This window comes from Lagopus leucura, unplaced genomic scaffold, assembly GCF_019238085.1.
Source record: "Lagopus leucura isolate 7727_CA_CO unplaced genomic scaffold, USGS_WTPT01 Super-Scaffold_100009, whole genome shotgun sequence".
NCBI lineage: Eukaryota > Metazoa > Chordata > Aves > Galliformes > Phasianidae > Lagopus > Lagopus leucura.
Genome location: NW_024962266.1, coordinates 5,482,546 through 5,507,911, shown reverse-complemented (window position 1 = coordinate 5,507,911; position 25,366 = coordinate 5,482,546). Strand labels below are relative to the sequence as shown.

At 45.0% G+C, this 25,366-nt stretch overlaps 1 protein-coding gene across 1 annotated transcript; it reads right to left on the bottom strand.

The window, feature by feature from the left end:
* Positions 1 to 3,427: 3,427 nt before the first annotated feature.
* LOC122181547 (dimethylaniline monooxygenase [N-oxide-forming] 3-like) lies at positions 3,428 to 10,144 on the bottom strand. Its single transcript, XM_042874091.1, has 9 exons — positions 9,770 to 10,144; positions 9,535 to 9,672; positions 7,724 to 7,912; positions 7,245 to 7,407; positions 6,297 to 6,439; positions 6,018 to 6,217; positions 5,545 to 5,903; positions 5,064 to 5,136; positions 3,428 to 4,060 (listed from the first exon to the last, which is right to left on the bottom strand). Exons 2-9 carry the CDS (start codon positions 9,664 to 9,666, stop codon positions 3,721 to 3,723), a joined length of 1,599 nt encoding a protein of 532 aa, XP_042730025.1. The 5' UTR covers positions 9,667 to 9,672; positions 9,770 to 10,144; the 3' UTR covers positions 3,428 to 3,720.
* Between the last annotated feature and the right edge of the window lie 15,222 nt (positions 10,145 to 25,366).

The window sequence follows — 25,366 nt, the reverse complement described above, 5'->3', positions numbered from 1 at the left end:
TCCCCTATTGCCCAGAGTGGGGAGGCTGCAGGAGTGGTGGGGACAGAGGAGGCTGTGTGCAGCTGCTGGTAGCAACATGCCCCTATTTTTTAGAGCTGGATTTTGGCCCTGAAAAATTTTGCTGAATTACTTGTGCATTGAGGCAGGAGGGATGTCCCTGGGATCAAAAGGCAACTTTCCTGCTAAAAACACAAACAACAAAACCCACTATCCCAAGCAGGAGGGGCTGCTTTCCTATTTACTCTGTGCTGAGAGCAGTGAAGAAGACCCCAAAGCAAGCGGCAGCAAACACCAGCAGCACATTTTTGTTTCTTCTTATCAAAACCAGGTATGTTTAGTACCTTGAGCTCTCACAAGAGATGCCAGAGAGGAGACCCAAGGGATGTGCCAGGGCAGGCATGGGCTTGTGAGGACATGTGCTTTACTCCAACACACCTGGCAAAATTTAACCTGGTTTAATAAGAAGTTCTATGTTTTCCACGTATGCAGGCTGTGGACTTTGTCATGGTGAAGCCCTTGTCCTCGTTAAACCTGCTGCCTCCCATTGTGTCAGTGGAGGCAGAAAAGAGGCTGCCCTTAGCTTCTTGGGTTTGGAGGTTTCTATCTGCACAGTGAAATGTTTCCATCAGGTGATGACTTAAAAATCTTCACAAGATCAGACCTGGTGGATGCATGCTCTCTCCCTTGTTCACCATGGCCTTGTACCAGGACACAAAGCAGACCCCAACCACAAAGCACCTTCCTACCTCTACCACAGTCCTAAAGTGTTTTTAAGAATTCTGTCAACACAGTTGGTCACATTCTGTAAACACTGACCCTCCTCCTGAGCTCGGTGTTTAAATACTTTCAATTCCTACAAGTACTTCAAGAGCACCTCAAGCACAGGTATGCTGTGCTTGACATTCCCAAACTGTGACATAGAGACACAGCAATGCTCCCCATCCTACAGGGATGAGCTCTTGCACCACCTCAGCCTCCACCCCATCCAACCTGCTGTGTTGATTCCCAGAATGAAGTTCTGGGAAAGGACAAAAACCTGAACATTAGTCAACCTGCTGCTCTCTGTGCACTCGAGTCATAGAACCACTATGATTGGAAAAGACCTCTAACACCTCTTCCAACCCCAACCCAGTACCACCATGTCCACTGCCCACATCCCTCAGGGCCACACCTCCACAGTTCTTGAGCACCTCCAGGGACAGCGATCTCACCACCTCCCATGGCAGCCTGTTGCAAATTTCCACAGCAGAGCCAGGCTATCAGCTAACTGCATTTGGAGAGATTCAAAGACATTTTGCAATATCACCTCTCCATCAGTTTAAAGGTCCGCTTCCTTAAATTGATAGAGGAGCTCAAGGCTTTGCTTGCTAATTGACTGGAGTAGATGCGGGGCACTCACAGGTGGTTCTAGTGCCGTAGGGCTGCACTGCATGTTAGGAAGAAAAGAGCATGGGACCTCCAGTTTCTTGTATACAAAGTGGATCTGGAAACAGCACCAGAGGTGAGCTGGCAATGCCTTCTCCTGAGGTTGTTTTGACCCAAGTACTATCCCACCCAGGATAGTAGAATCCTCAGTCTGGCCACCCCATGTCTTCATTTGCTAAAATAATGCTGACTTTGCTGAGCTTCCTTGTAAAGTGCAGTTCTCACCCTTGCTGGAAGTTTCCCACAGGCTTGGTTTTTGGTGGGTATTTTTTCAATTTGTCTGAGAGGAATATCACCCAGTTGTAGGGTTGCTTTCTGCAGCTTCAGGGCAGAATTATGGGAGGTACCTGAGGTCGGGCCCACCAGCACAAGGTATTCCTGCTGCAGCCTCCTACAGCCTGTCCAGCTCCAGACATGCCATCTGCCCCCTGAGATGCTGTTCCCCATCTCCCAGCCCTCCTGCAACTCTCCGCCCAGCTCCCAGCCCCATCCACCCCCTCCTTACATCAGCCTCCAAGCCTCTTTCCCTCAGTTTTTATGCAGGCTCTCAAGGCATAACCTCACCTCACCCAATGTACTGAGGGGGAAAACCACCCAACCTACAGCAGGAGACACACAAAAACTGTTGCTGGTTGCATCTCGAAAGCCTTTGAACCAGACAAGGATAAGCCAGGCTGAGCCTGCTGGACTTCAGACCTGTCTGGGCACAGGCTTTTAAATCTGTTTGCTATGAGCAAACCTAGCAGAGAGTAAATAACAGGTCAGGGAAGACTGAAGCCAAGACTCATCTCTTCTGACCAGGGATCAGCTACACTACACCCTGCACTCAGAATCACCTAGAAAGTGGGACATGGCCATGGCCCTCACGATGAAACCACCAGTCCATCTTTTTGCTCATCAAGAGTGCATTCAGATGTTTTATACCAGGCTTCACCCTAGAGTGAAGTTTTGTGCCCATAGAGATGTCATAACCAACTCTTACTTTCTACATACAGCAATAAGCAAAGAGTAAGGGCTGTCTGGAATTCACACCTGAATGACTAATTGCTTTTATTATCTGTATCAGTTAAAGTATTTTGCTGTTAACACTCAAGTTAAAGTAATTTCCCACATCAAGCCCAATGCCTGGCTCAGCTTGCAGCCCAGAGCATGTATTGATCACAAAATGCAATAAAATTCACAGTGCTAAATGAAGAGCAAAAACTTTTCCTCTCATCTGAAATGAGAAGTGTATCCACATTTCAGCTGAGACAGAACTGATTTTTCCTTCACAGCATCTGGTCTGATGCTGCGTTTTGGCTTTAGGAGGGAGCCATCATTGATTACTGAGCAATACTTTAGCTGTTGCTGAGCAGCACTGCACAGAGCCGAGGATATTTTTGTTCTCAGCTTCTTGCTGTCCTGGCTAAGGGGCTGGGGGATGGAAACAAGGAGGTGGGCAGGGATAGAATCAGGACAGCTGACCTCAAATAGCCAAAGGAATAACCCATACTATATGGCATCATGGAAGGCAGAGGTTGGCCGGTGGGGAAATTGCTCATGCTTCACTTGTTTTATGTATATATTCATTTGTACACATACATGTATAAAATAATTATAACTATAATCCTTTTTTTCCTTTCTGTCTTTGTAAACACTTTGTAAAGTTTTTATCACAACCCCTGAGTTATATGTTGTGTTTGTTTGGTTTTCTTTTTTCCCCCAGTTCTCTCCCCTATCCCACTGAGGAAGGGAGGAGTGAGTGGTGGCACAAAATGCCAGCTGAAAAACCCTTTTTAGAGCAGACTGTTGATGGCTCCAGAAGCACCACAGGTGGTTACTGCTTCTATACACATCAAATAATCCATCACGCAATGAGCAGAGAAAGAGTAGAAGCTGGTATCAAATGAAACATTGGGCACATCTCTGCTCTGCTAAAGCCACATTAGCAGGTTGGGATGTCACCTAGCCCAGGCACCTCTCACAGCTCAGAAGTGCAGGCAAGCCAATTTAGCCCAGAGCATACATTTTACACCAAAACATTTAATGAACAGGCAAACATGTTATCTCCATTCCTCCACTATAGAAAAAAAAAAAAAAACTGTAGGAAAAGTTGGAATTGAAGCCACATCTGAGAAAGGTCCCAAATTCACAAGGCACCAAGGTTACACTGATTTGTATAGCTGTATATTATATATAGGGGAGCTCTTGAAGAATTATCTGGGCAGGGAGTAAGGCAGGAGCACAGACAATGGCCAGCAGGAACTATCCTGCACACAGAAGCCACTTGGTAAGCCTGCAGCCCTCCCCATCCCCCTACCAGTAGAGCACAGTGAGGAGGAGGAGAAGCGGAAGGAAGAGCATCCCCAGCACCAGCAGGCTGGGGAGTGTAGTGGTAGCAGGGGGGGCTTCACGTGTCCTTGTGGCCTTCAGTGTCCGGTCCCACTGAGTGAAGATGGCTTTCCTGGCTCCACTCCACTTCCCTGGCCCTGTCAGGCGGAACTGGTAGGGGGTGCAGGGGCCAAAGAAGACCTTGAGGGCCAGTAGTGGGTCTGTCAGCAGGAGCTTGAGCACGTTGGGCTTCGCACCGATGTCTGAGGTCAACTCATTCATGTAGGTGATGTAATCAGTCTGCAGCGTGTCACTTCTCCCAAACCTTTGATAGAAAGGTAGAGGAAGAGAGAGACTGCTTTAGATCTTCTCCTTATTTCTCTCAACATGACATTTTGTGTTCTTGTTGCTTGAGGAGACCCTGTAACAGCAACGAGGATGGGCAGGGAGGAAATCCTCCTTAAATTTAGACATATTCAGTGCACGGTCAAAATAGCACAGGGATTTGGCAGAGAACACAGACAGCTTTCTGTGCTCGGCAGCAGTCTTTTCCCATGACATTAAGGCAAGGGCTGGGAAATCTGCTCTCCCACAAAGCCTTGAGAAGGGGGATGATGTCAGTCTAGGGAAGGTGGCGCTTGTCCCTGCCATCCCCTAAAACTGGGGAGCACTTGGGGCATGGCCACACATCACTGCTGCTGGTGGTGGTGGTGAAGGAATCTGGCTGCCCTTGCAGCTCTGTGCTTTGGAACTTCCTGCAGTGCAACAGTTTCTAAAAGCAACATAAAACATTGCTTGGGCCATATTCAGCTTTGACCATATTGATATTTGTCAAGTATTGCTTCACTATAATACGAGACACGTGCAAATAGGAGGGTAAACAAGACCTTTGTGTACTTTATGAAACAAAAAAAAAAAATGTTACTGAAGAATGAGGGAATGCTCTGTTTTCGCTGGGGCCTCACTTTCTGTGCAAGTAAGAAATGTTTTTTTCAGACCGATAACACTCTACAAATGCTGCAAAGCAGCATTTTCAGATGGGAAATCTTACCATTATAGATTTTCTGCACAGATTTGCCCAATTCAACAGCCCTGAGGCAGTTGGAAACCTGAGAACTGACACAAAGGAAACTGGGTAGGACCTTCCTGTGTTGGTCCCTGTGGGTTTGCTCATGTGGGACATGAACAGAGTAGTTCAGAAGGGTCTCCTTGCAAGGAACTTGCCCCTGCTGCAGCCCTCCCCATGCCCACATCCATCCCACCCAGGCTGAGATGACAGCAAGTCTTTTCCTCTTCCTTCCTGGGCAGTGTCCTATGAGTACACCTACCATTTGATCTTATTCCTCCTCATCTCCTCTATGCCCTCCAGCATCTCACTGACCGAGGGGAGCTTGCAGAGCCCTGGAAGAGCAGGAAGAGTGTCAAAGGGTGGGATGCCCATGAGATCCCTCCTGCAGCAGGTGGGGTTTGTAGGGGTCAACTGAATCCTTGGGCACTTTTCTCTTCCCTTTGGTGTCAAGATCTGAGTTTGGATCAAACTTGGGCATTGGGGTTGTAATAAAACAGGTTGCCCTCTCCTTTAGGATGCGTGGTGATGCCCAGGTAGCTGTCCCACCACAGGGACCTCACTGACATCTGCTGCTGGTCAATGAGTGACTTATTCCCCATGATGCAAGGCAGCCCATCCCAAGGAGAACCAGTTACTGGTATTTCCTGCACTCATGCACTGCCCTCGTTTTTAGTTTGAACCTGTATATTGCTGATGGGAAATGCTTCTTCCCATTTAGGGACCTTAGCTCATTCACCTACCCTGAAACACCTTGACTGCCCAGCGGCACTGCACATCTGCTGTCGGGATGGTGGATCCAAAGGACTGGACCAACCCAATGACTGCCATGGTTGGCTTCTCTAGCTGAGGAGGAACAATGCATTTGTAGAGGTTAATCTCCTTGTTCCTGCTTTCGATGATGGATTCATCCTCCATGAAAGGAAAGGAGTGAGAGTAGCCAGTGGCAAAGATAACCACATCGAGGTCGTCCTGCACAGTCCCATCTTGAAACAAGACTGACTTTTCTCTGAATTCCTTCACATTTGGCTTTATCAGCACCACACCACAGGTGATGCGGCTCAGGATGTCATCATTCAACACTGGTTCCCTGCGGGATGCTCTGCAAGGAAAAAGTCTGAGTTAGCCCCTGCTGCTGGCCCTGGACAGGCTAGATTCCACTCTGCCTGGGACCAGCACTTATGGTGGCCTTGAGAACAGATGGCTTCATGCTTACCCATCCACCGGCATTAGGCCAAAGTCCTCATGTTTGTACTGCTGGTTCATGCCCCTGACATAGAGCCAGTCACTGACTGCCTTGGGGAGAAAGTTGTCCAGCCACGTCCAGAAGCGGGTGAGGAGCAGCATGTCCCAGGGGTAGCCAAAGTTCCAGACACGGCTCATCACCCAGGAGCCACTTCGGGAGCTCAGGTAAACCTGGGGGATGATGAGACAGGGGTGAGCCACCCCTGTGGTGGCCACCAGCTCCAACCAGCCCTGGTTCAGGTCTCCATACCTGCGAGGCCACGGTGCTGAGCTCCACAGCAATGTCACAGCCAGAGTTGCCCAAGCCAATCACCAGCACCTTCTTCCCTCTGAACTTTTCTGGCCCCTTGTACTCTCGGCTGTGTAAGTAGGAACCTTTAAACTTCTCTATCCCTGGGAGCAGGAAGACAAAAAGGGATAAGTCATCAGTGAAGAAGTGTGTCTGTGTTAACCTTGACTGCTCCCACTCCTGCAGGCATTGCCAGAGCATGTTTGGGAGTTGCTCACAGCAGAGGGATGCTGCAAACCTGCAGAAAGGTTTCGTCTCTGGATTCATTCAATATTTAAACGGGGAGGAGCATGAGAGAACAGGATAACTTTGTGTGGTATTTGTGTTCCTTAAAGGTACAACCCAGCATCACCCTGAGACACCAGATCAGCCACGGTCCATCCGCTTGGTGTGTCTTTGTGCCTTTGCACCAGTGGTAGGAAAACTTCAATTTTTAAAACAGAAGGTGACAAAGGACACAATGGGAGTTTTCCCAGCCAGCCTCCCAAGACCTCACCTCCTCCAAACAGACCCCCAGCACCAAATACTTCTCATCACAGGAAGTTCTCCCACTGCTGATCCTGTAAGCAGAGGCAAAGTTTGCGCACAGCATTTGTACTAGAAACCATGGAAAAATGCCAAAAGAAGTGCTTTAAGAAACCCTTTAGTGAAGAAACTTCTATTAAATGGAAACACCCTGCAATAATTTTTCCAGGAAACATTAGCATTGCCTCCAGTAAAAATGCCCCTGCTTTAACATGGTTTGGATACAGTCTTTTGTCTTTAAAAAAAAAAAAAAAAAGTTTTGATCTCCTGAACAGAGCTCACCCCAACACCAATCTTTGATGCTGGAAAAAAAAAAAAATCCAACATTTGAATGTAAAGTGCACACCTGGCTGCGTGATGCTGAATCAAGTTCATTTAGCTTACCTGGGAAGTGGGCAAGAGGGAGGTTTGGGTAGACATGGTGTCCAGTGCAAACCATAACAGCATCGAAAACCGCTGCCTCTTCCTTCCCGTCTCTCCGTGTAACCACCTCCCACTGCCCCGTAGCGCTGAAGTCAGGGCGCTTCCTTATCTTGGTGACTGTGGTCTTAAAGGAAAGGGATAAAGGTGTGGAAAGCACTCCAGGAGACCCACTGCAGCCAAGCATGCTCTGTCCTTGTCCCCAACAGACACAATGTCACAGACCTGGCAATTATTTTGGATGGAGAAAACCCACCGGCGTCCTCCCATTCCATGTGATTTTCCATCCCAGTAGTAGTGGTTTCTCCATGTTGGTTGTTTATTTGACACAACCAAACCAGAATCTGGTGAGACCCAATTTAACAAAACTAGCAAGCTTCTCCCCCAGGATGTCTATCCCAGGATTTTCTTTGAGACACAGCAGCAATGTCCATCCCGCCTACCTTAAAGCGGATGTGCTGGAGAAGGTCAAAATGCTGTGCATAGTCACGGATGTACTTCTGGAGCCTTGTGTTGTGCATATAGTTGGGGTAGTCATCAGGGAAGGGGAAGTCAGGGTAGCACATCATCTCCTTGCAGGAATTGGTGAAGACAGTGCGGTAGATGCTAGCTCTGCCTTCCTCTGGCTTTTCCTGGAGGGAGGGGAGAGGGCTTTGATTAGAGGGGTCAGTTATGGACACCCCAGAAAGTCATAAGCCACAAGCAAGAAAATGCTAAACTAGTCTGGATATAACCTCACCCAATGTCATGACTGCTAGGAGAATCTCAGTTTTGGAGACCTGAACCACAATATCTGGCTCTCAAAGCAATGTCTTCACCCACCTCCTCCAATGCTTTCTATGCCCTCCTTTCCTGGCCATGTAATTCCCAGCTTGTCCTTCCACTCAGCTTTACCAACCAAACCTAGAAACGAGGCCACTGAGCACCCCAGAGGGTCATCCCTAGCCCACTGCTTACCTTTCTCATATGCTCACAGGCTTTGTGGGCTCATCCTGAAGAGCCATATACAGTACATCCCTGTTATAACCTCAGAGTCCTCTACTCAGTATAACATCTTCTGCATTTACCTTATAGAAAGATCAGCTCTGTTGATGTCTGTGCTCAGCTTTGCGCAAACGCACAGCTGCTATTTTCAACTTCAGGCCTTGCTTCTTATAAACATCACTTGCAGAGTTCAAAGTGATATTTCCCTCTGCTTAGCTGGAGCACACAGGGGACATTGCAGACTTATCGCTCAAAAGGGAAAAAAAATTCAGGCAACATCAGCAGCTAAGAAAAATACTTTGTCCTAAATCTGCTCTGCATCTGGCCTGCTGGCCAACAATCTTGTGACACAGCAAGGATCACATCCCTGCCAAACTCTCAGATGTCCTGTGTACAAGATGATCCAGCACTGTTGTCTGGACACCAGGGCATTCAGAGCAGCTGCTGACTTTTCTGGCTGGGATTTACATCCCCAGCTTTGCCCAGGTGGTATTAGGGGATGTATGCACCTGCAGCAAGGGGACAGCAAATTTTGGGTGACATCCTCACTGCAGGTTCACCTGCTCAGTGGGCAGAATGGAGCAGATGTGCAACATTTACCACATCTTTAATAAGCCACAGGGGTAATTAATAAAACAATGTTTCACCCATGCAGAACTGCCACAAAACTGTCTTTTCTGCTGCAAAAGTTTGGTTAAAAATACATCCAAGGGAGCTTGAAGGAAACTGAAGAACAGAAGGTTATTTGCATCAGAACAAAAGAAAAGAAGAAAGAAAAAGAAAAGGAAGAAAGCCCCACCAAATTCTAAGCTCTAAGTGTTTTATTACTCTTGTCAAAGTAGGAGTCTCACTGGGGCTGGAGGTGTCCGTGTTCCAGCCGATCCTAGAATCAGCAAGCCCAGATCAGTATCTTGCTGAAATTACTCTGTACAGCGCTTTTGCATTCCAAAAATATTCTGGGTTAAAAATTAAACCAACTCCTCAGCTTTCTAGTGATAGAACGTGTGGGCAACCCCAGGCAGAGCCATCAAGTATAGTAACCAACTGACCCCTATGAGTGCAAATGTGCCCCGAGGGGCCGTGAGGAGAGCATTCTCCAGGCACTTAAGAGCTGGTTAGCCATTGCCCAGAGCTAACCTGATGTCTTCACCCCCTACCGTGAGTTTTAACGTGATCATTTCCTCCACTTGAGTGACTCTCGCAGCCACCACTCCCCAAACTCTCTCCTAGCCCCAGACTGCCAGAAGAGCACGCAGCCCAAGCTCCTCACCGTGTACCGCCAGAGCCCCCCGATGTCCTCACTCAGCTCGAAGCAGACGGGCTCCAGCCCCTCTTCCAGGCAGCACTTGATGGCTGCCAACCCGCTGACGCCTGCGCCCACCACAGCCACACGTCGCACCATGGTGTCCTGCGGGTGGGAGAGAGGCTGTCAAGGTGCCATGTTACGATCCTAGGCTGTCTGGCCCCATGCAACACCTGGAGCTTTTTCATCTGTCCTCGCTTACCTGTGCAGCCCGCGGTGCCTCAGAGCTTGGAGTGGGAGCTGTGGGAGGAGAGGATCTGTGGCTTTGAGGCGTTTCCTACCAAGAGAAAAGCTTTTATCTGGCACAGCATGGGAGGCAGGGCCAGAGCCCTGCAGCAGTTTGGATGGCTGCCTTCTGTTGGGTGGACTTTAGCAGTCCCACAGCTGCAACATGAGGAGCTGTGGGCTCAGAGCTCTTGAGTTAGGAAATCAGTACTTTGGGCTGGAATTACTTGCAAGCAAGAGGTCAAGGACACAAGCAGCTCCCCCCAGCACCTCTGCAAGGCTGCATGGCAACATCCAAGTCACTGAGAGCAGATGAAGCTCTGGAAAGGCTGCACAACAAGTTCTGAGTTCAGTTCTGGGCCCCTCACTACAAAAAAAGAAAAAGACATCAAGGCCCTAGAGTGTGTCCAGAGAAGAGCAGCAAGGCTGTGCGGAGTCTGGAGCACAAACATGATGGGGAGTGGCTCAGGGAATGGCATGGGTCAGGGATGGAGAAGAGGAGCTCAGGGGACACCTTACTGCTTACGCAAAATGCCTGAAAGGAGGCTGTGGTGAGGTGGGGGTTGGCCCCTGCTCCTGGGTAACAGCAACAGGATGGGAAGTGATGGTCTCAGGTTGTGTCAGATAAGACATTTTAGTGGAACCACGTATGTATTTTGATACGTAATCTTTTGTTGACAGGGTAATTCTATTTTTTTTTTTTCTTTCCAGAATATAAAGTGCTTAAAATAGCAAAGATTGAAGTAATTAGCTTTTTAAAACTGTTTAATATATATATCTGGGCATTAAAGAACCATAAAGGTAGGAAGTGACCTCCGGAAATCCCCCAGTCTGATCCTCCAGTCCAACTGCCATGGTAAGGCATGTTCCCAGAGCAGGTTGCCCAGAAAATCATCCAGGTGGATTTTGAATATCTCCATAGCAGGAAATTCCACAATATCTGGGGGCAGCTGGCTCCAGTGCTCTGTGGGTTAAGTAGGAATACAGAAACTTTAAAACATCTGAGGTCAAGAGCTTTACTATACTAATATAATAAGAAAATTCTTAATTTTCTATTTTTCCCTGTAGGCTTTTTGGAGGAGATACTCGGCAAGAAAAAGTTATTTACAGCTAAGATACTGTGTTATTTTTGTACAAAGGATAAGGATGTTGTTATCTATCACTGCATAAAAACAAATTCTTTGGGCTTCTGTTACAATTCAGAATCATCTGCATGCATCTAAACTGGCAAAGGAAGATCGACAAAGATACAAAATCTTAAGGTCTTCAGCACTCACTATACAATCTGCGTTCAGAAAATGGAGAACACACAAAGTTCAAGAGAAAATTAGAGCAGCTTTAGTGCTCCAGAAGCATTTCAGAAAATGGCAATCTTCAAAACTGGCTAAAGGAAAGAGCTGCCCTTGTCATTCAGTCTTGGCATAGGACTCACAGAGAGATGAAACAGTTTTAAGCAAAGCATTATCAAGATTCAGCCTTGGTACAGGTGTCAGCTAGGTGTATTTACAAGGAATACAGGACACAAATAGTGACCATTCAGCAGTATTACAAGAGCTTATAAATCAGGGAAAAATGAGAAAGAACTATTTGCAAAAGCGTGCAGCAGTAGTACTTCTCCCAAGCTGCTTCTAGAGGCAAGAAAGCACACATACCATACAGGCAAACAAAAGCAGCTTGTGTTGTTCAATCACTGTGGAAAATTAAAGAAACAAATTTTTACTATTAAAAAAAACTGTCACTTTATTGCAGTCACATGTGAGGAAAATACCAACAAGTAAAAATATACGAAGAGATGAAAAACGCCGCTTCTGTAGTTCAAGCTTGGTATAGGGCATGTGTCACTGCTAAAAAAGCAGCCTCATCTTTCCAGATGCGTCTGGCTGCCATTGTCCTTCAGTCTGCCTACAGAGGAAGGAAAGCTAGGAAAGCAGCTCACATATTGAGATCTGTGATTAAAAATTCAGTCATGTTTCCGTGCTTATGTCATCCAAAAGAGATTTTAAAAATTGAGAAATGCTACAGTGAAAATTCAAGCTTGTGTAAAGATGAGACAAGCTTGTAGGTATTACTGTGCCTTAAGGGAAGCACTACTTTATGTCCAGTAAAGGTATCAGTCTCATAGATATGCTCTTCAACTTAAGGAAGATTACAGGAAAATGAAGAGAGATTGCATAAGAATTCAAGCTGCAGTTTGAGGCTATCTTGTCAAGAAGCAAATAAAAAGGTGAAGGAAGACTGCAGTATTTCTCCAGGCACTGTACAGAATGAGGATGACCAGGGCACATTATTTATCTACTGTTGTCATTCAGAAACACTACTGTGCATACCACAGGCAATTCTGTCAGAGGCAGAAGTTCCTGCAAGTTAGAAAACCAGCAGTGTGCATACAGGCAGCCTGCAGGGATCATAAGGCACACAAAAAGCTTAAGCTTGAACACTGAGCTGCTGTCAAAATTCAAACAGCTTTTAGAGCTCATGCTGTAAGAGAAAAACAGAACTTGCAAGACTAGTAAAGGCAAAGTCTGACCTTCCTAAAGATAAGAGCAGTCTGCTTACTTTACAAGCAGCTTTTCACAGTTACCAGGTTCAAAAGCAAATTCAAAGACAACGTTCTGCTGCAACTGCAATACAATCTGCCTTCAGAAAATTCATGGCTCTGAAAATGCTCAGACTTGTGAACCATGCTGCGCTCACTATCCAAAGGTGTTACAGAGCCAGCATCATAAGCCAAAAAAGCCGGCAGGAGTACACGGAGCTGTGGAACTGTGTAGTACATACTTCAGCAAGAAAAAAGATTCAAAAGAAGCCCAACCTTGCAACAATTACTCAGTCCTATTACAGAATGCATGTCAATCAATTAAAATTTAAAAAACTAAGGCAATCCACTCTAGTGATTCAGAGATACAGCTTACCATATGAAAAAAACAGCGTGCACTTTAGATAAAGACAAAGGCAGCTGTGCTAGTCTTGCAGTCTGCATACTGTAGGATGACTGTGAGGAAACAACTGAGGGAATTAAGCAAAGCTGCAACAACAATACAAGCAGCCCTCAAATCGGACCTGGTGAAAAAGAACAGTTTAATATACATACGTGGGCATTAGGGAATCATAGAGGTAAGAAGCGGCATCTGGAGATTCCCCAGTCTGATCCTCCAGAACAACTAGCAAGACTGGAGATACGTGCCACAAGGAAGATTAGGTCTTTTCTTCAGATGGCTGTGCAACATAGAAAACTCGCCCAACTTAAAAGAGCAGCTATTACATTACAAGCCTATTACTTAATGCACAAAGCTAAATCACAGCATGGGAGCTATAAAAAAAAAGCAACTGTTGTCTTACAGCAGCGGTACCAATCCCACCTGATTGTAAAACACCACAGAACGATATATTTAAAAACCCAGGAAAAAAAACTATTATTGTGCAGGCTACAGTCAGAAGATTCATTGTAAAGAAGATGTTCCAGAAAATTGAAGAACAAACAATAAAAATTCAGGTACTTATATATGTATAGGATATTGTTTGTTGTTCTCTGTTGGAAAACTGCTACTATTTCAAATGATGGTTAAAACCATATAACTTACAGCAGAACCATACCCTGCAGTATATTAAGGGTGTAAAGGTAACTGTGTAAGGGTAACCACAGCAGGACACAGAAATCAGTCTGGCTCCATTTCGCCTTTCCTTGCTGAGGCATTCATCTTAGAGGTCATACTCCTTTTTTCCTTATCTTTCCCCTAAAATGTTACTATTTAAAATTTAACCTCTGATGTTTGTGTGTTTCTATTACTCTTTTAAGAACATTTTTATCTTAACTGGCTTTCACCTACTTAAATATTAATAACTTAATGAATATTTTCTTTAGAATGTATCTTAAAGCTGTTCAGATGTATTGAAATAAGTGAGCATTAGTATGGGATATAAGGTGAAGTAAAGACAGGAGAGGTATGACCACATTCTTTAAGACTTTGATTTACTTAGATACATAATCAACATATTTACTTAGATACATAATCAACATATATACATAACATACAAAGTAGAATAGTTAAATTGGTATCCACAAACCATATATAGCTAGGAAGATTATCACATTGGAAAGGAATAATCAGAAACAACCAAAAACACTCACCCACAATGTAGGCTCACAGAAAAAACTCCAAGAAGAGCACTCTCCAGAAAGAGAATGTTACTCAGTGGCAGTCAGCCCTTAAATGGGGTCTAGGAGAGGTGCAGCCAGGCTCCATCCCTTCCAGTCACACAGGTGAATTACCTTCACCTGTACTCCTGCAGCTGACTCAGTGCTGGCCTCAGGTGATCAATCAGAGGTCCAGGCCATGGTGCAGCAGTTCCCATACACTCGCACCTTCCTAAATAAGCAGCATTAAGAGTTTGGGTGTTTGCTTTTTTTCTTTAGATCTGTTAAATAGCTCCAGACTAATTTTGGTGCCTATATAAAATATTTTGAATAGGGATGTGAAGAGATGTATTTCATTCTTATCGCATGCCTCAGCTGGTACATTAGGTGTGAAACTGTAGTCTGTGATGTCTCAGACACGCTCTGCAAAGGGGAAGTATTTAGTTTTGACACTTTCCTTCCCTCTTTGATTGGATAAAATATCAAGAAGGGTTGGCAAGAAGTAAACTTGTCAAACATAGGTTTTCAATCTTACATCCATTCAACAGATATCTATACTCAAATTCTTTTTTTCTTATTTCAGGAAAAAATAGAATACTAAGGCTAAACTTATTTCTAAATTATTCTATACCCATTCTAATGTATTATTATTATTATTTCAAATGTAGAATCTATTTCTGGGGGACTTTATGTGGCTGGGAAGCAAAAAGTGAAGCTGCTTGTGGCATTTTAAAATAGCCCAACGTGCAAAAGTGATTTTTGTCACATGGATGCCAGACAAGCCACAGATTTTCTCGGGAAGAATATGGATTTTGCTTTTTCTTCTAGTTGGGAAATTAATTTGAAGATCGGTTAGAAGACCTCTTATTTCTTTCTGATATAACAGTATGAAAGAACCACTCAAGCAGTATATGAAGGAGATAATTCTATAGATACATTACTGAAACTACTGCAAATGTACAGAGGGAAAGCGGGGGACAAAATTTTGGAAGAAGGAGGAAGTATTTTCACGAAGACTTGTTGTTTTGAAAGGCCATCCTTTCAAAGGACCCAAAGACAGCTTTGGTGAGACCTGGTGTCTCCTTTTCAATAGTTTATCATTGCTTTTTGCTATTCTAGCATGTTTTGGTGTTATATACAACACCATTTGTGGGTTATTTTTTTTCCTTCTTGCCTAATATCTGTTACCTGTTATAACTAAACTTTGTTGGTGGGAAAATGCAATTCCAAGGTGGTGAAAACAGTCATTATCCAGTGGTGTTTGATTTGTCACTCAGAGTATGACACCAAATTTTTGATCCTGCGATACCTGCAAGATTATATGTTGCATTTGTTAGTTGAAAAAGGTTTTTGATGAATTTCTATCAGTTTCTTTGCATTATGTAAAGTTTAGTTGCTGGCTTTAAAAAAAAAAAGAAAAAAAAATCCCTACTTCTGAGAGCTTGCCATTACTTTTCATATAAAGTTAAAATCTATATTGTCAGTAAAAGCTAGCAATACTATTTATGCCTTTGTGTGACATACTGTATTGTAACAGAGCCATAGCCTGGTTTTGGAAAAAACAAGTAAACAAAAAACCAAAGTTTATTTGTTCATACTTATGGATAGAATCACCAACTAGAGCAGTCTGGGTTCCATGCTAGAAATAGGATAAACTTGAATAAATCTGATGAAGCCACCAGAAATGAGCACTTGGGTTGTTCAGTCACTTCTAACCACGGCGTTAGTCTTTGATTTGATATGAAGATGCACAAAAACACTGATTTGTGTCTCTGTACCACTTGTTAGAGACATACACCACTAACATAACAAAATTAGCTCAGATGAGAAATTATTAATATTTGAATTTCGATTCTAGGATGTTCTGAAGTCTCAGGTGATGTTCCGTGTATGTATTTTGATAGCAGTAGTAGCCAGCGTGCTGGTTTTAAAACAGCTTCACCGTACTTTCGGGTAGAAGCTTGGTGTATATTAAAAATGTCCACTTTCTATTGAACAAAACAGATTTCTAAGTTTAAGTTACCTTAAAGTTTGTGCTGTTTTCACCTTTTCTCAGGAAATCTGAAGCATGCCAAGAGTTGTTACGTGTGTTCAAAGCCTCTTACAGCTCATAAGTGCAAAATGGATGCAGAGAATGCTTGTGGAAACAGAAGACAAACACTTGAATTAGTGGGATTTCCTTTATTCCTGTAACTCCTCTAAGAATAAAGACAGTTTCAAGGTACGTGCCTAAAAATTAGTCTGCTGTTTTTACAGTGACAGCACTCTATTTTAGTGATAAACCACTCTTATTTCCACAGAATTAAACTGGACTTGGATTTGAGAAAATATAACATGCAAGAAGTTGTGGATCCTCTCCAAGCAATCGTGGTGGCGATGGATACACTTGGCATTGCCTGCTACTGAAATGTAAATTAACGTATTTGTACAGTACATATGCAGCAGGCAGCTAAATGATTTTAAAATGAAATAAATAATTGTCAAGCTGCTCTTGAACGTGTTTCTGTAATTATCTTTTCTGTATTGTATTTTGAAATCCTGCCAAAATCAATTGTACAATAAAATCTTATGTCCTTGTCTACTTTGCCGTTCCATTGACATTGTTCTTTGTACAGCTCTGAATCTTACCCATGTTAAGGTATTTCTCACTCTGACCAAGTGTTGCGTAGTTGTTTATATCTGACAGTTACATTGGCCTGCCAATGTGGAAAGGTGTGGGAAGGAGAGAGAGTGTGCTGACTTGAAAATTGGCTCGTGATTTCCCAGGGCCTGACAGATCATGCGTGACTGTAGGAGACCTTAAAAAAAAAATTTGTTTTTCTAAGCTACAAGATTATGATGGAACAAAGGGTTCTTATAAGGATGACTTATAGAAAATCTGACCTGCTATTTTAAGGGAGGTAATTCTGTGAGATTTCTTACCGTCGTGTCATCAACACATAATAGTGTGCATCTCATCCAGCTGAACAGTGTTCATCACAGCATCTCCCTGAAATGCTGTTCTGCTGTGCCTAGGAATTGCATTTTCTTAGAGCACAGTCAAGAAAACCAAACCAATAACCTCTGTTACCAGACAGATGTTCTAGATGTATTCCATGTTTTGACACATTGAAAAGCAAACACTGAAAATTCAACTGTTGAGTGTTGATGTTAAAGATTCCTGAGAAGCAGCATTCATGGTCTTTTTGTATTCCCTTCTATTTCCTGATAAATGTACATCAGTGTCACTGAAGTGCTCTGCTTAGAGGGTGAAACAGAAACACTGCACCCAAAAAACTGAATGTAGTTTCTCAAAGTTATCTTGCCTAGGCTTTATGAGCAGAACAAAGACCATCACTACTAAAGTTTCACTCATTTCTAGCAACCACATTTCCTTCACAGCACAGAAGTGGAAAGGGTGGAAAAGAAGTACATTTCAAGTAAACGGACAAGTCCAATGAAAAGTATTTAATCAGTACTAAGATGAGACTTTCCGGTCCTTCTAACGTGTTCCTGAAGTAACTGTAAAGCCAACCTACATGAATGTAATAGCAGCTTCCAGGTCAACAGATGATGTGTGTGCATGTCTACAAGAGTGACGATGAAGTAATGAAAATGGAAGCAATTCTCAAATGAGAGCCGAGAGCAGGAAACTCAATGCTTACATTTATAAGCTTATCTTTTAAGTGTAATTATTACTGTGATTTACAAAATTTAAAATCGGTACTAATTGTTGATAGAGACTTGCTTGTTTTGATGTAAAGCTGTGAAAGATTAGTGTGGCACTTCCTTTTCCTTTCGCATTTCATTTCTGCTATTTTAAGCCTGTTGGTGCCCTGCTTAGACAAGCAATAAGAGAAAAGTCTCTCTCATGCATGGAGTCAAACACAATCTGCCCAATTTTAGTTATGAACTTCAAAATGCAGCTATCCAAGCAAAGAAGGGAAATTAAAACAGGTTTCTTAACTATTTGTTCTGAGCAGGCATGTTAGTGAAGTTCCAGTCCCCCTGAGCTGCAAAATGAGCCGGCGGGGAAGAAGACCGGCGTGGATGAATAGGGAGCTATTCTTGAGGCTCCGGGAGAAAAAGAGAATCTACCGCCTGCGGAAAGAGGGACAGGCCACTCAGAATGAATACAAGGAAGTTGTTAGGATGTGTAGAGGTGAAATCAGAAAGGCAAAAGCCCAGCTTGAATTTAACCTAGCCGCTGGTGTGAAAAGGAATAAGAAACGCTTTTATAAATACATTAACAGTAAGAGGAGGACAAAGGAGAATATCCACTCTTTGCTGGATGAGGCTGGGAATGTGACCACTGAGGATAAGGAAAAGGCGGAGGTTCTGAATGCCTTCTTTACGTCTGTCTTTAAAAGTCAGACCAGTTATCCTCAGGACACTCCTCTCTCTGACCTGGTAATCTCGGCTGGGGAGCACACTAACCCCCCTGTGATTCTGAAAGAAACAGTCAGAGACCTACTGCTCCAACTGGACTGCCACAAGTCGATGGGGCCAGATGAGATCCACCCGAGAGTGCTGAGGGAACTGGCGGAGGTGATAGCCGAGCCGCTTTCCATCATCTGTCAGCGCTCCTTGTTGACTGGTGAGGTCCCAGAAGACTGGAGGCTTGCCAATGTGACTCCCATTTATAAGAAAGGTTGTAAGGAGGATCCGGGGAACTACAGGCCTGTCAGCCTGACCTCGGTGCCAGGGAAGGTTATGGAGCAGATCGTCTTGAGGGAGATCATGCGGCATGTGCGGGATGAGCGGGGGATCAGGCCTAGCCAGCATGGGTTTGTGAAGGGCAGGTCCTGTTTGACCAACCTGATCTCCTTCTATGATCTAGTGACCCATCTGGTGGATGAGGGAAAGGCTGTTGATGTGGTCTACCTAGACTTCAGCAAAGCCTTTGACACTGTCTCCCACAGCATTCTCCTGCAGAAGCTGGCAGCCCGAGGCTTGGATGGGTACACTCTTGGCTGGGTGAGGAGCTGGCTGGAGGGCCGGGCTCAGAGAGTGGTGGTGAATGGAGTCAAATCCAGCTGGCAACCGGTCGTGAGTGGTGTTCCCCAGGGGTCAGTGCTGGGGCCTGTCCTCTTCAATATCTTTATTGATGACCTCGATGAGGGCATCGAGTGCACCCTCAGTAAATTTGCAGATGACACCAAATTGGCTGGAAGTGTGGATCTGCCTGGGGATAGCGAGGCCCTACAGAGGGATCTGGACAGGCTGGAGAGCTGGGCTGGAGCCAATGGGATGAGTTTCAACAAGGCCAAATGCCGGGTCCTGCACTTCGGCCACAACAACCCCAGGCGACGCTACAGGCTTGGGGCGGTGTGGCTGGAGGACTGCGTAGAGGAAATGGACCTGGGGGTATTGATTGATGCTCGGCTGAACATGAGCCGACAGTGTGCCCAGGTGGCCAAGAAGGCCAATGGCATCCTGGCTTGCATCAGAAACAGCGTTGCAAGCAGGAGCAGAGAGGTGATTGTTCCCCTATATTCAGCACTCGTGAGGCCGCACCTCAAGTACTGTGTCCAGTTTTGGGCCCCTCACTGCAAGAAAGATATTGAGGCCCTGGAACGTGTTCAAAGGAGGGCAACAAAGCTGGTGAGGGGTCTGGAACATAGGCCATATGAGGAGAGGCTGAAGGAGCTGGGAATATTCAGCCTGGAGAAGAGGAGGCTCAGGGGAAACCTCATTGCTCTCTATAACTTCCTGAAGGGAGGTTGTAGTGAGCTGGGGGTCGGCCTCTTCTCTCGTGTCATTAGTGATAGGACCAGAGGGAATGGCTTCAAGCTACGGCAGGGGAGATTCAGGCTGGACATGAGGAAGTCTTACTTTTCAGAAAGGGTGGTCAGGCACTGGAATGGACTGCCCAGGGAGGTGGTGGAGTCACCGAGCCTGGGGGTGTTCAAGGAAAGACTGGATGTTGTGTTGAGGGACATGGTTTAGTGGGAGCTACTGGGAATAGGTGCACGGTTGGACTGGATGATCTTTTAGGTCTTTTTCAACCTTGGTGATTCTATGATTCTATGATTTACAGGGTCAGTTTAATTAGGGTATGGAACACAAGCGTCTAGGCACTACGATACCACAAAGAAGCTCATTCTCGTTTTATATAATCCCAAAATCAACAGATGCTAATTGAAACAAATCAAGGAAGTGATGGTAGTACATATAGGTGCACTCAGATTCCCAGCCTGACCGATAATGGTCAGATTTACAAAAACATTTGTAATACTTCAAGCATAACAAGGACAGGTACAAAACCCCGTGCTGCATATTCTGGATCCACTATTTTGACTGCGGCATAGGCAGGATTCACGAGATAGGCGTAGGCGAGATACGTCATGCCTCTTGTCGTCAATGTCATCAGCACCATTATTTCTGTAGCAACAACATGCTGGCCTTACACCCACCTCTTGCTAGAAGCATAACAGACAACACCTGTGAAGATAGTCTTCTGATCACCCATCACATTCAGATTGCAAGGAGGAAAACCATCCATATGAACGAGAAGTGAAACGGCGCTCTGCCTCTCCTTTACCAACTTTGAGCCAGCTACCTCAGCTGCCAGATTAGCTGAGCACTTTTGATGGGCTTTTGACCGCTGAGGTAAAAAAAATGTCTAAAAATCACATTGCTTATGTACCCATTATCACAAACATATGAACCTAGGTACAGCCACGCTCTTCCTCTCTATACTTCTTTCACCCTCAATCTAAGCACAGCTCAGATTTCCTGAGGCAGTAGCAAGAACAGAGCCGGTTATCTTGCGCATCCCAAGACAAGCTGAGGTTAAACTACTCCAATAGCCCGTGTCATTAAGCACTTAATAAAAATGAGTAATGGAGCGCTTGCTGCTCAAAACAGAGGGATGCACTTTTTCATTCAGTAATACAGTGTTCTGATTTTAAAAAATCAATGAGCAGAAACTGAACAGCAAAGTTTTGTTACCATTAAGCGAGGTATTCTTTATAGGCAAGGCTGGGGCAGCATCGCGATAACTCTCCGAGAGTGCTCCGCCAGTTGACTGTTCTGAAATGGGTTGTATTTCCACATTCATTACCTTCCCACATTCATTAACCTACCCACCCCCAGTGACCGTCGAACAGGCATGGCCTTATTTTGTGATCTTTGATGTCATCTGGTGTCCTAGCATTGCGACAGTCCGTCCTCAGTCCTCACTTGTTGTTTGTCTGTTTAATCAATTATTCTGGGCAAAATTCAATTTAAAAAAGAACTGTGCTCTTGCTTGAGCTAATGACTATAAATGATTATTTTATATGTACATTAACAAAAAAAAAAAAACTCATAACTTGTCTTGTTTATTTTTTAATTAAATTTAAATGAGTATGGATTATACAAAAGATGCTTTTCGACTCACCTTTCGCATGCAATTAATCATAACTCAAAGTTCAGCTCCTCCTTTCTTCTTATCATCCGACCATCAGAAAAGCAACGTGAGGTGCACTTTCCAAGAGTCCAGCAAAAGGCTCTTTCAAAGAAATACCAAGTCCTCTCGCAGTGTACTTCAGCTAGCTTAACGACTGGAAGTTTGTTGTGTCATTGACTGGAATATGCTGCTGTTCCTAAGGCAGCAACAGCTCACACAAATAATTGTAAGCCCTGTGCCGTTATGTTTATTTGTCTCCCAGAGCAATTCCCTGATTATGTTTGAGTAAACAGAAGCCTTTTGCAAGCTGCAAGACGACCCGTCACCGAACCTGCTCCTTCTCCCACAGCACACTGCAATATATCACACAATCTCGGTGGGATCTCTGCTGATGGCTGTGAAAATATATCTGTAACAACGTACAGTAAGAACATTTGCAGTTCTACAATTATAAATAATACAAATGAGTGCAGTCTAACTCTCAGGATTTAAACCTAAGAATGAAAATGCTACGTAGTTTACGTGCATTTCATCGCTGTAGGCTTTTCATAGTGCCTGTGTCCAACTAAAATCTCACAGAAAGTCTTCCTACCAATTTATAGGACATGGGAACGTAACCCAGAGCAGTGCAGCACAGAAGTGTTTGCAAAGCTCTCCTAATCCACCAGTCTGTCACTTTCTGGCAGGTATCATTCACCCATTTGGCCATTGGTCACACTGCAGCTCTGGTATTTCCACCACCATCTTTAGTCATGTTTTCTCTGAGATCAAAAGGTTTAAGAAACGTTCTTTTGCTGGTTGGTTTTTGAGGTTTTGGTTTGGTTTGGTTTTTGTTTTTTGGTTTTTTTTTTTTGGACGAGGGGCGAGGGAAAGCACATGAAGCACGTGGCAGGGACCTCTCCAAACCGTCCCGGCCGGGGCGTTCTCTGGAAGCGTCACTCTGTGTCATTCCATTTGCGTCAAATGCAAAGCGATCCGTTTGAATCGGGTACGATTATTTAACTTGTTAACGATCCCAACAACGAGGCGAGAAGGAGAAGCGCGTAACAAACTGTAATCTGAAGCGTAAATTCAGTCCGTAATTCAGATCTGGAGCCCACGCGTCGACCTGTCAGAGCCCCGGGCCAGCCCTAACGAGACCCAGCCTCGCTAACGAGCGCCAGGTGCCGCGGGGCCGCGCACAGTCGCGCCTCGTCGGGAGCTCGGGGGCGGAGCTCGCCTCAAGGCCTCTTGAGCTCCGCCGGAGGCGGCTGGGACTCGCGAGGAGGTTCGCGGAGATCCTCGGCTGCGGGAGATGGAGCGGGCTGTGTTTCTTCATCCTGCTGTAACGCTGCTAGGGCTGAAAAGCAACGCGAGGGGTGGCTTTTAAAAGGAAGCCTTGGGATTCTGTTTAACGTTCTATGTTGTTGCTTCGTTTTGTTTCAGGCTGTAGCGAGACCGCGCGCAGTAAGAATCAGCCCGACATGTGCGCAGTTCCGGAGGTAACGAGACAGCGGAGGGGGGGAGCCGTCCGATATTCTTACCGCTGTTTTTAGGACCGGTGTAGGGCTGCCGCCGGGCTCTCCCGGCTTTTCGGAGCCGGAGTACCGTCACTGCCCGGTTTCCATCTCATTTTCGGTAGGTGCCGCTGCTCGGTTCCCCGAGTCCCAACGCGGTGCATTCAGCCCCCCGGGGTTTGTCTGCGGGCGCTTCAGATCCTCCCGCCGTCATCGGTGGGAGCGAGCGAGACGGGGCCGTATTGTTCAGCCTGTGCGCTGCTGGAGGTGAGAATCAGCACGAAGGGCTGCTAAGACTGAAGTCTGTCTTGCAGGCGGAGCGAGGGTCGTAGCGGAGCCCCTCGTCGGCTCCAGCCGGCGAGCGTTTGGGGTCCCAGGTAAGCGCTCTGTTCTCGGGGTTTGCGTAGGGCTGCAGCTCAGAGTGCCAGCGAGTAGGACGGGACAGCGCGTGTCCTTCCTTTCCCCCAGTTCTATATAACTTCAGGAGCACCATCTCGTGTCCTTTATGGAGATACGGCGGGACAGCTTGCGTGACTGCAGTGCCGCTGCGGATGGCGATGTGCTTTTTAGGCAAGTCAGATCGGTGGCGGAGCCGCGGTTCGCGTTACAGAGCGGGGTGAGGAAGCAGGTAAGACCTTCGTGCAGCTGGCCGTGGCTGCTTCTCGGCTCTGCAGGTCGAGAAGGACGGGAAGTCTGTGGTCTGGCAGAGGGCGATGAAGATGATGGGGCGCCGGAAGCATCTCCTTTCCGAGGAATGGATGAGAGACTAACGGGTGCCCGGTGTCCTCCTCCGGGAATGAGATGATCTCTGCAGAGCCCTTTACAATCCCTGTTCAATCCTTAAGCTCTGTGGTTCTGATATCCCTGCAGGGTGAGGGTGAGGTTTGGGGCTGTTTCACAGTATCAGTGACCTAAATAGACAGATGGCTACAAAGGAGTTAGGTTGATGCTCCTGGTGACTTTTACCAACTATTGCTAGGAATAAAAGTCTACTAGGAAACTAAAAAAAATTGAAATGCTTAGGAGTCTTCCTTTCCTGAGATCTAGAATAAGGCCAAAACAGTCTTATGTTTTCGTAGGAATGCGATAAATTATCTCCTTGTGGGGATAAGGTTTTACTTGCATTTAAGGTAATGCCTTGTAATGTGCACCAAATTGAATTAGTGGGCATGCAACATTAAAAATTTTACATTTTAAAATTGGTAAAATTAGGCCTCCCTTTTAAGAGGTGTCTTTCACTTCGTCTTGTTGCTGAAGCAAAGCTGTCTAGGAGGACTCGAGCTACTCTGTGCTTGTTGCAAGGTATGCCCCAAAAATGCTGGTAGCAACAATGTTTGCTTCTGTGTGCTTCTGGGAAGCAGGTGATGATGCATCCATTTTACAGATCAATTACCAGCTCAGTGCAGTTGTTTGGAAAGAGTGTTTCTGCTAAAAGTAGAAATGCTCTGCTTTACATGTAGCAGTAAGTATGCCAAGGAATATCTGTACTAAAATGAAAGAGTTAGAACTTAGTGAACTGAAGTTTCTCGGGTGGAGTGGATACCTGTCTTCAACTTAAACTTAAAAAGAATCCTTACCACAAATAAAGGGATGCACCAGCATTTCTGTGCTCTGGACTTACTTCCTTGCTGCTAACATGAGCTTATTTGTCTTGGGGAATAAGAAAGAGGAGATGAGTTACCTCTTCTGTGATCAGCCAGTTAGTGCTTGATGTTCTGGGAAAGGTTCAGAAGCCAGACCTAAATCAAGGAGAAAAAATTTTAGATTATCTGCTTCAAAACCACAATTCATCAGACTTACTTTACTCACTGACTGAAGACACAGAGTATGCTTCCAGTATCTTCTAACAGCTGAATTTCTGAATAGCAGTGTTTCTTGAATTTGGTAGAGCATTCCAAGCTTGAAGGCAGGTGTGCATCCTGAAAGCAGAGAGGCAGTGAGTGTCTCACAATAAAAAAAAACTCTGGTTTCCTTTCTTTAAGATTAGCTCACTGAGAATTCTCTGGTTTCTTGCTCGGTAACTCCAATTAGTGCATTGTGATCAAAGCCTTTGTGTCAAATCTCAGTGAGTTAGTTTCTGCAAACCTTCATCCCACACTGAGGATAAACTCTAATGCAAACAACAAATGTCCTATTCTGCATTTACTTTTTTACCAAAAGAAAAGCAACTGTATTTGGATTTTACCTTTGCATTAAATGTATGTCCAGGCTCTCTGAGTGTGTTCCTCCATCAGTGAATAGTCAAAAGGATTTCCTTTGAAATTCTTTTAAGACAAATCATATATAGAAGCCCTAATTCTTAATTTATGTGGGTTGGGTGACAAAGAACATCATCTTTGTTTATACTGAGCACTAATCTCTAATCACAGAGCATGTGAGGGAGGAAGCTCTGACCTTTTCCATTTTCCATATTCAAGTGTGGTAATCATGCACATAATCATCTCACTTGTGCATTGACTTGAGTAACCAAACAGAAGATAAATCCCTCCCTGCAAGCATACGGCATGCATGACAAACTATGGTGTTGTGTTTTTTTTCTATTTGAAAAGCAATAAAAATAAACTACAATGA